Raw genomic sequence first — 11,513 nt, forward strand, 5'->3', positions numbered from 1 at the left:
ATACATCAATATTCTTATTTTATATGGCAGCATGCTATGTTCAAGTCATGCGGTCTTAAAGTAACTAATACTTTTCAGTGAAAGGGTTTGTAGGCATTTGGGACTTTAAAAAGGACATTTTTATGTATATTTTTTCCACTGAATGTGCTCTCAGGGGTCTTTTTAAAGCATGAACTGATATTATTATTTGGATTTATATACCGCCCCTCTCCGAAGGGACTCAGGGTGGTGTACAGGGCAACCAAAACACTATAAACAACACATAATGTATAAAAATTAAAATGAGATTAAATCAAATAGCCCTAAACAATAAACACATTCTAAAATTTAAAATTTTAAAAAATTTAAGATCTAAAATCCCAGTCCTTCAGTCCAGGCCGGCAAGTTCAAATAGCCAAGTCTTCAGGTCGCGGCGAAACGAGCGAAGGTTGGGAGCCATCCAGAGCTCAACCGGAAGTTGATTCCAGAGGGCAGGCGCACCCACAGAGAATGCTCTCCCCCTGGGAGCCGCCAGTCGACATTCTCTGTGGGAGCGCACAGGGCGATGGGAAGTTAACGCCGGCAAGAGGTGCTCCCGTAAATAACCCGGACCCATGCCATTCAGGGCTTTATAGGTCATCACCAGCACCTTGAATCTCACTCGGAAGACAACTGGAAGCCAATGCAGCTCGCGGAGCAGAGGTGTTACATGGGAGTATCAGGAGACCCCCATCACAACTCGCGCGGCCGCATTCTGCACCAGCTGGAGCCTCCGAGTGGTATTCAAGGGCAGCCCCATGTAGAGAGCATTACAGTAGTCTATCCGAGAGGTCACGAGCACATGAGTGACTGTGCGTAGGGCATCCCGGTCCAAATAGGGCCGCAACTGGCGCACTAGGCAAACCTGGGCAAAAGCCCCCCTAGTCACAGCTCCTATGTGATCTTCAAAATTGAGCTGTGAATCAAGGAGGACACCCAAGTTGCGAGCCCTATCTACAGGGGGTAACACCTCACCCCCAATAGATAAAGATGGAATAGAATGGACAACCCGAGATGCCGGTACGCACAGCCACTCGGTCTTGTTGGGATTTAGACAAAGCCTGTTCCTCCCCATCCAGACCCTCACCGCCTCCAGGCAATGGGACATCACGGAGAGGGCATCACTGAGTTGATCTGGGGTGGAAATAAAAAGCTGGGTATCATCAGCGTACTGATGATACCCCACCCCCAAACCACGAATGATCTCACCCAGCGGCTTCATATAGATGTTGAACAGGAGAGGCGAGAGGATGACAGATGTATCTGGAACCCATTTTTCAGAGAAATGTCACAATACAACCCATCTTAGCAAATGGATGTACCTTAAATGTATATTTGTTGGGCTTTTATATCAAAGGGACCCAAACCCGATTAAAAGAACTGCCACTCATCTCTCTTGGCACCCTGACCGAAGCCGGAAGTTGGCCGTAGCTTATTCCAACCTTGAGTTCCAACGGAGTTCAAAAGATATGTCCTATGACTCATATATATGGGACCTTGGTAAGTGGTGAAAAGACTGCTGTTATGATTTGTATACAGCATTAAACGAGCCATTCCTTCACTACCAGGAATGAATACTGTCTCCTTGTTATGGTCACCCTACCTGGTGTAAAGAAAGCAGACAGCAGGAAATATTTCTTTGTAACCAATGCTCCAAAAAGCAATAGGAGGGACAAGGAGGGATTGGATCACTTCATCCTTCTTTCACAGCTCCATTGGAAGAAGGCAGGTTTTTTTATAAAAAGCCTGCTTAGAGGCTGATATCCTGATTTCCATATTGGGTACTTCTTTTGCTTGTACAGAAATGCATGTTACTTCTCAACCAGCTAATGATTTTATGGCTGTATATACAGATAATCCTTGACTTACAACCATTTGTTTAGTTACCATCTGAAGTAACATTGAAAAAAGATACTTATGATCATTTTTTCACACTTATATCCACTGCAACATCCCCATGGTCACGTGATCAAAAATCAGACACTTGGTCACGGGCATGTATTTATGTTGGTTGCAATGCCCCAGGGTCATGTGATCACCTTTTGTGACCTTCTGACAGGCAAAGTCAGTCTCCATCCCATTCATATTGGAGGCACCATTTAAGGAGTTTCCAGATTGAAAGGATTAGCGGGTGACATCACTTTTTTTTTGGGGGGGAGACACCCGTGAGGGCTCCTTTCATGTCCCCATCAAGGAGCTGGAGCAAGTGACAGGAGCTCACACAGCAGTACTTGGGTCTCAGACATGGGCTGCTTGCTAACCTCAACCCAGCGACCCAACAACGTGAGCCACCACACTCCTAGCAAAGTCAATGCGGAAACCGGATTCACTTAACAGTCACATTACTAACTTAACAACTGCAGTGATTCACTTAACACCTGTGGCAAGAAAAGTCATTAAATGGGGCAAATGTCACCTAACAACTGCCTTGCTTAGCAACAGAAATTTTGTGTTCAATTGTAGTCATAAGTCAAGGGCTACCTGTATTGTAGAAACTCATCTCATGCAAACCAGTCTCATCCTTTCTTTTTTGCCTTTTGAAGCACATTCATTTTTCAGATGACTTTTCCCTGTTTTCTAGTGCAAGCAGACTGGGGAGCAGGGGTGACTACCTATTGCACCTAGGTAGGAAAGATGAAATGTGAAAAGAGGAAGAATAAAATAAATACTTCATCCCTCGTTTCATGAGAATTGGAAACTTAGAGGCAAATATGCCATGCTTGTCTCTTTTCTTTCATATATCAATCTTTTTCTCCCTTTTGTTAGAAGTCCCGAATAAACCAGATATGGTTTTCCAGCCTGCTTCGCCTTTGGTTTGCTTAGAGTACAACCCCAAAGATTCACATATCCTAATTGGAGGATGTTACAATGGACAGATTGGTAAGGGAAATCGACAATGATTGTAAAAAAGAAAGTAACCTTACTCTTTCTTGATGAATTGCTGAAAACAGGATGAATTGCCCCTATTTGCTGTATCTATTTCAATCCAATTCTTTACTTACATGTGGCTTTTGACTTAAAGATGCCTCCTATAATGTTTTATTTCCCATGTTCAACTGCAATCTCATTTTATAGAGTTATTGTTACCATTAGAAACAGAGAAATGATTCTACTTCATTCTTCATAGATCTCCCCACACAACCAGCCCAATGAGAAGGATTTCTGTCCCTTCCAGTTGCCAAAGTACGGTATATATAAGTTGCAGATAGCAAAAAATATTTCAGTGCTGCATCTGCAGAAACCCAGCTTACATGCATCACAGAAGAAAAGAAGATTTCTCTAATGCAAGAATTTTACTAGTAGACCCAATCTTCTTCTTTCCTTCGCATCTTGTAGTAGCTTATATTTAACTCTGGGATTTTTTCCCCTCTGCCATTCAAATATAGATATATCCTCCTACCAGTGGTTAAATGTTATATCAGTTATCAAAACAAGTGTTTGCAAAAAAACAACAACATTCTAAGTAAAATATTCATCTTGGTCACAGAAATTCTGTCCCATAATGACAATTGTATTTGTACCATCTTGACGCATGTTTTTTAACTTCATTCCATGTTTTGACATACTTATTTTGAAATAACCAGATACAATCTATGGGGTAGCTTTAATCCTGCTTTCTTTACATCCTGCTCTCTTCCTTGCCATCTTTGTTAAATAAATACATTTTAACATTGATATTTACTATTTTAATATTTACTGTTTTATTTGGTTTTATTTGGTTGTAAGCCACCTCAAGTCACCTCTTGGTGAGATGGGTGGCATATAAATTTAATAAATAAATAAGTAACGGGATTGAGGGTGGGTAGTAGAGAAGAAAGATGAAGATCATTCCTGGAGTCTGCTTGGCTGAGTTCTTCATACCATCATCCCTGCCACTTGATCCATTAGGCCATTTCCACCAAAGTTGTGTAAAAAGGACACTTTCAAGGTTTTTTTTTTCTTCCTTTGAGGAGCTGTGGTGGTCACTGCTCATGGCTAGGAGTTCGATCCTGACCAGGTCAAGGTTGACTCAGCCTTCCATCCTTCCGAGGTTGGTAAAATGAGGACCCAGATTGTTGGGGAGAATATGCTGACTCTGTGAACTACTTAGAGAGGGCTGTAAAAGCACTGTGAAGCAGTATATAAGTGCTATTGCTGTTAATCATTTTAGCTGCAATTGTTTGTGTTACTTTTCAATTTTCAATTATTTTTATTTCAAAACAAATGTAATGAATAAATAAAAATGAAACACTAGTAATGTTTCTCAATTGTCTTTCACTATCCCTTAGCTTACTGGGACACCCGGAAAGGATCACTACCTGTGGAATTAACTACAGTTGAGCTTAGTCATCGAGATCCTGTGTATAATGCTATCTGGCTGCAGTCAAAAACAGGAACCGATTGCTTCTCAGGCTCCACTGATGGACAGGTTACAATAAAGAAGGCTAGGCATAGATAATGTGGCTTGTCACAACTACCTATAACATAATTGGTAGCCTTTGCATCAGAAAGTTAGTGCAACAACTGTTCTAGATCTCAGAGAAATAAGAGCCACGTTGGTTTGCAATGGTTTGACTCTTTGCTCTGATATTTTAAAAATAGCTTGTGCACTTATTATTCATTACATAGTCTTGGCTAATTGGTGACAAATGGCATTTCTTAATAATTTGATACCAGCATTTGATGATAATTTGATATTCAGTGTTTGATAAGTTACTTGCAATACCAGTATCTAGGAGAATATAGCTGATTTGTACACACCAAGAGCAGTAAATAAAGTTTCTGTGTCTTTATCCATCATATATATATGCAGCTATGGAACATTAAATTTTCATATAGAGATCTGAGCTGGGAGACTAATAGCAGAATTTAGATTTGGAGTAAAGACTAGGGTAACTGATAAGCTCATAAAATACTCTAGAGTAATTATGGGGTATAAACCACGTTGGATATCTTAGTTTTATACAGTCGGTATTCCTTAAGTTTAGACTGTTGAAAATGTGAATTTAAGTATAGCTATATCTAAGTCGATAGTCATATAGAAAATAATTAAACCAACCTAAAAAGCAATAGGCTACAATAATTTCAGCTTCCAACCTAGTTCCAGATGGTAAAATTGAGTAAATCAATGGGTAGGTACAGGGTAGCAAACAATTCCCATGCAGTCACATTGTTGCCACCTTAGTTTAAACTACCCACATAAACATGGGCCAGTTCAAGAAATCTGATAGCGGTTAACATGCTTTTCTCTTTGGCCAGGTTTTGTGGTGGGACATTCGTAAACTATCTGAGCCCACTGAGACACTTGTTATGGATATCAGTAGAAAGGGCATCCTAGAAAATGCTTTAGGAGCCATTGCATTGGAGTTTGAGCCAACAATGGTAAGTATTTGTTGGATATTCTATATGTTTCCTCTGAATTCTTTCATAAGTTCTTAGGCTTTGGATGCCAGTAGAACAGCCATCATAATTCCTAGGTTGTAGTAAAAGCATAGGTGACTAGAACAGGAAAGACATAGTTATCATCCTTGAGTGAAATTGCAATAAATGAAAGCTGTATTATTTTTTCCTTTAAAAAATAAAATAAAATTGAATTAAGATGGCATCAAAAGAGAATAACATTATATAAACTGGTAGCAAGTCAGGAAAATCATGATTTCATAATAAGGAATATTGTGTTCATAATAAAGAATATCATGTATTCAGTAAAGAATATTGTATAATCTTGCAAAGCAAGATTAATTAAATGAAGCACTGCAATCTAGTTTGGTTTGTCTTTGGTTTTCAAACTCTCCTCATTCAATTTGCCTTGTTCAGACTGTAATAGTTAAAACTAAAAATAACGTGCACGATAGAACAATGAAGCAATGAGTTGGTATGGATTGCTTATGAGAGAAGCATTACAAAGCTAAGGCTTTTAAAGTTATTGAAGGAAGATGAAATTACACTTGTATTTTTAATGTTCTATTAAAATAACTCTGTATTAGAATCCTACAAAACAATATGAAAAAAGTAATTTCACAGTGTTGACACACCGTTAAACATAATTTAGCAACAGCAATGTAAATGTAAATTCTTAACATTTTTTCTATCTGTTAGTATTAGTCCAATATATTCTAGCAAATTTAGTATTCGTCCATGGTCAAATGGAGGTACTATAAACTAAAATATACGGTATTTCACTTGTTCACTTTAATTATAAGAAAGGGTAGGTATGTTAACTTCAGACTTCAAAGTATATACTTCTGTGATTAAATATTGTCTATCAAATTCTGACATGAATATAAACCACATGCTTTTATTTACATTGCTCTGATCTTGCTGCTCAATAGACAGAAGCACAATAGGGTGTCTTTACAGCAATCTCTGTTTTAAATGTTGACTTTGCAAAGGAAGATTTCAAGTTCATTTAAATAAATCTCCAATTCAGGCCTCTTCTCAGCTTTATTTTATTCAGATTCTGTAAGGTTCCCTCTTCCAGCACGCTTGACTTCCAGTAAACCTAAGCATGTATATGATCCAGTCTTTATTCAATCCAAACCTCTCGGGCCCTGTCCTGGCCAGAAATTCTTTGTTTACTGCATCAGAAAGTAACTAAGGATAGCAATATGTGTACTCATATTTTAAAGTTCAATAGAAAAATATTTTAACTAAAAATTAAATATGAAATATTTTAAGATTTTAAAGGTGTATTAGAATATATCAGCAGTATGATATAGTAGTTGGTCACCTGAGATTTTTTGATCCATCAATATTTCATTGCTTATATTGCTTTTTTTGTATGTCATTATTATAAATTTTAATATTTTTTAATCTTGTCCTTTTATTAGTATTGCTTTTTATTTCTTTCCTTTTTTGACTTTTTAAATTATAATGCCTATTAAGTAAGAACAAGGTAAAAATGCAAGGTCTCTGACTGTTTTTCCCCTTTTAAAAAAAATATGATGCTGAGTTTAAAGATCCTACAGAGTTTGGATCTGTTCTTAGTTATTACTAGGTGCAAGTAAGTCCTTGACTTAACAACCACAATTGGGATTGGAAATTCTGTTGCCAAACAAGGCAATTGTTAAGGGAGTTGCCCCCAATTTTACAACCTTTTTTATTTGCCACGGTTGTTAAGTGAATCACTACAGTTAATTGAATCATGCAGCCGTTATGCCAACCTGGCTTCTCCCAATGTCTTTGCTTGTCGGAAGCTGGCTGGGAAGATCCCATGAACCCAGGACACTGCAACCATTATAAATCCATGCCAGTTGCCAAACATCCTAATTTTTATCACGTACTGTGGGGATCCTGCAACAGTCGTAAGCGCAAGGACCAGTTGTAAGTCATAGAGCCTTGGTGGAGCAGTGGGCTAATGCCTCCTTAAGTAACACCAGCTGCCTGCAATTAGTGCAGGTTCGCATCCCACCAGGCTCAAGGTGGACTCAGCCTTCCATCCTTCCGAGGTAGGTAAAATGAGGACCCAGATTGTTGGGGGCAATAAGCTGACTTTGTAATAATGCCGCTTGGGGTGTGTGTGAAAGCCCTAATAAGCAGGCATATACATAGAATGAAGGCTACTGCTAAGCTTGTAAGCCGCCCTGAGTCTTCGGAGAAGGGTGGGATATAAATGGAATTAAAATAAAAATAAATAAATTTGTTTCAGTACTTCTGTAACTTTGTAAACCAATGCTTGTAGGTCAAGGGCTACAGTTGTAAGAGAGGGAAATGCTTTTTGGAGATGAAACTCATGGCAGCAAAAGTGTTTGAATAATATGGAGAACAATTAACATATCAATTTAAACATATGCAGTTAGATGTACAATTTATTTTAATGGCATGGTTATAAATATTTTGCAGTGTGTCAAGTTGCTGGTCTTTATTGGGTGAGTTGACAGGCACCGAAGGAGCTTGATCCAATGAGTGGATACTATTAGTGGATAACTGCTGCCCTCTTTCAAAAATTTTTTGCATGGAAATATGTATTATAACCAAAAACTCAGCTCATATTCCAGAGGGCCTTCTGTTCAAAGATGCCTGTATACAATCACTTTTATCTAACTTCCCTTTTTGAAGTCTACAGATGAAGCTCGACAACTGCATAATCAGTACCAATGGAATTATTTATCCTGCAAATCCAACAGGCCACATATTGCTCATGTTGACAAATGCACTTTTTCAACACTATGTTAAATCTTATTCCAAAGAGACTGCTACTTGAGGTGTGGGGAGGGAAACCAGTTACAACTTACCAGGGAGCTAATTGCTGTGGCCTTATCGCTATAGCCAGTAGGCACAGATCTTGATAAACACCTTTTTCTTTTTGTTACATGGTCAAGCAAGTTCCTAATCAAGGTGACTGTAGTTTTCTGAGAAACAGTACGGTGCCTAAATTGATAAGGACATCTCTCTCCATCACACATGTGGTCTTATTCTCTCTCTCTTTTTCTGTGCCAAATGCACATACACAAATATACAAGCACAAATGCATGAGCACACATACAAACACCCATGCGCACTCCAGATCTAACATCAGAGTTTTGAAAGAAAGTAAGTTCATACAAAGTTCATAAAAGAAGCAGATTTATTTTCCCCTGCATTGAAAAAAAATATTAACACACACAAAAAAAAAAAATCCATGTTTTGCTGCAGAATTAGAAGCTGCCTGTCTAGGGTAACAGACATAATTTCTCCAATCGTTTTTGCTTCTAAAGTATGAACTTTATTTGATATTTTTCTTTGAAAGGTATACTTGTATTTTCAAAATCACAGAGCTTGTCTTTCATATTAAATGGTTATTGCTGTGCCCTGTTGTGAAAGTATTAAAATATTGTGGCCAATGCAGGTGAGAACATAACATAAATGCATAATTATGTGTATATCCTGTTTATACATCACATGATGACCAGCTAAAATAAAATCATAGGTCATTTTGAATATTGTGAGTGCCATGTCTAGACTTCATTAATACATTCTGAAAATAATACTACCCCTGTCTTTCCTTTCCATATGCATCACATGCGAGCAGACTAGATGGGTAGATTGTTCCTTTTTAGGAAGTTTTACTTGTCCAGCAAATAGAAGTTCCAAACATGTAAGTAATTATAACTTTTCATTGGCCTTCCACAGCCAACAAAATTCATGGTGGGAACAGAGCAAGGGATTGTAATTTCTTGCAACCGCAAGGCAAAGACACCTGCTGAAAAAATTGTCTGCACATTCAGTGGCCACCACGGTCCCATCTATTCTCTGTCAAGAAATCCTTTCTACCCCAAGAACTTTTTGACTGTTGGGGATTGGACAGCACGCATTTGGTCAGAAGAGAGCAGAGAATCAAGCATCATGTGGACTAAGTAGGTAACTCCACAAAGCCATTATTTTTACTTAACTTTATTTATATTTCATATTTCTTAACCACTCATCTTCCTAGGAGAAGGGCTCTGGGTGGTGTTACAGTTTAATCAGTAAAATTATATATTAAAATCAGAATAATTTAGGATTAATTTTTTAAAAAAATGATAAAACATTTAAATAATTTTAAAAGATGAAGAGTTCCAAGATGGAGGATTAGCAGTTGTTAATACAGGTGCACGGGGAGGAGGTGTTCTCATGAGGCCAACCAGCCCTATGGTTGTATGGGTCCCTGTGTCCCCCATGCAAGGCTACACAGCTGAGTTTTGACCCCTTTGCAGAAGGCCAAGAAATTGGGGGCTTCCCTCAACTCTGCAGGCAAGATATTTCACAATGCAGGGGTAGCAGCAGAAAAGGCCCTCTTCCTAGACCCTACCAATAATACTGATAGCATAAAGTAAAAAGCAGGTGAAATATTTGTTTCACATACTTTCTATCAGAATATCAAAAAGATCTTAACATTTTATTATTGCATAGGTTTTGTGGATCACAGCCCCCCTGATGAAATGGACTGAAATTAATTCTCAAAAACATATGGAATGATACATTTTTAAACACAAAGGGGTTATTGGCATCTTTATATGTGAATGTTTCATATAAAATATAATGTGATATTAAATGAAAAGTAAAGTGGGGAACTGCTTGCACTAAAGAGCAAAATGAAATAGTTCTTACATTTTATTTATTTTTCTAATGTTTAGAGCTGCCCATCTCATCTCCAAGTGATTTTGGGCATCATACAACAAATAATTATCATCAACAAATATTAAAAGCATTTAAAAACTATAAAAACAATTAAACGGGAATAATGAATGGAGAATGTTAAAAGTAATGCAGCCACCTCATTAGTTCCCCATCCCTTGGGGTTTCCAGGCCTGCTGATATAACCTTGTCTTATATACATTCCTGTTTAAAGGGAAGAAGGCATATTCTGGAGGCATTACATGGAGGTTCAAAGCAAAGTATCCACCTTAATCCAGGTAGCAAATGAAGAAACCATTTAAGAATAAAATAGCCAATTTTGAGTTTCACTTGAAAATTCTGCAAGGATAAGAAATGGAACAGTGAGACAGGCAATTAAACTTAGATGGATTCTATCTGCCAAGTTAGATTTAAATAAAGAAAAGCTTCTTTAGGTAAAAATCACAAGCATGTGTTACAATAACGAACTGAAATCTGCAAAAATAATTACGGTAACACATTAATTGGAGTGAGAAAAGAGCTGGTAAAGAAGAGATAATTTCTATGTCTCACATTCCCTAATTTCTTTCTATTTCTGATACGTTCTGCTTTTTCATTACTCTCACCCCTCATCCTGTATTACAGTAACTAAAAAGAAGATGGTCCTGTGTTAGCAGATGGTAGGTTGGGAGAAAAACAACATATCACTTTTTTTTCTTCACTGTTTCAAAATAGCTTCCCTTTTGTCTGGGCAGTAGTCATATAATCCTCATTTTTTTTATCAGAGTACATTCTGGGCTCAGAGCCATCAGAATTCTCCAACTTTGTATCTTCTTCATACTGGCCCATTGTCTCATAGCTTGACTGAAGCCTAATCCCTATGGCAACCATCTTTCAATCTTTCTCCTCTGTTTAGAAACCAGAAGCCAGGCTGAGGAAAAAAAGGGCCTTCCTTCCAAACCAAAGCTAACCATTAGGCTGATTTCTTGAATTGAAACTCGGGTTACAGACGTTGAGATGCTTTGGATGAAGAACTGTTACAACTATTCCATCAGAAATGTGTTGTTTTTTTAAAAAAAACCTGAAAATACATGGAAGGCTATTGTTTTATATAAATTTCAACACTTCCAATTAGGAAGAACTATGGTAGCAGTAATGGTTTGTCCTTTCTTTTATCCAAACTTCTCCCCACCCCACCCCTAACACTTGGTATTACAGAAGTTATTATTTCATTGTTATTTATGTTCTGCCTCATTCTCTTTCTCCCTTTTCGCATATCCACACACAGAGATGATGCACTTATACACATATGGTTAGTTAGATGAAAGGATGAATGGATGGAGGAGCAGATGCACTCCTGGGAGAGCAGATGACCCCCCCCCAACCCCGCATGCATTTTATAGACAAATTAAAAACATCTTGTTTAAATGTGGGTTTTTTGG

At 37.9% G+C, this 11,513-nt stretch overlaps 1 protein-coding gene across 1 annotated transcript in view; it reads left to right on the plus strand.

Moving 5' to 3' along the window:
- Window positions 1-11,513, plus strand: part of LOC308664018 (kinesin-like protein KIF19) — a gene marked incomplete at its 5' end in the record, with an annotated part of 76,021 nt that overhangs the window by 4,315 nt on the left and 60,193 nt on the right. The window contains 5 exons of the mRNA XM_081320925.1: window positions 1,376-1,518; window positions 2,785-2,898; window positions 4,287-4,426; window positions 5,257-5,379; window positions 9,109-9,332. Coding sequence (XP_081177051.1) covers window positions 1,376-1,518; window positions 2,785-2,898; window positions 4,287-4,426; window positions 5,257-5,379; window positions 9,109-9,332 — 744 coding nt within the window. The remainder of the gene's footprint in view (window positions 1-1,375; window positions 1,519-2,784; window positions 2,899-4,286; window positions 4,427-5,256; window positions 5,380-9,108; window positions 9,333-11,513) is intronic.

This window comes from Vipera berus (assembly GCF_964194415.1).
Source record: "Vipera berus genome assembly, chromosome: 2".
NCBI classification, from domain to species: Eukaryota; Metazoa; Chordata; class Lepidosauria; order Squamata; family Viperidae; genus Vipera; species Vipera berus.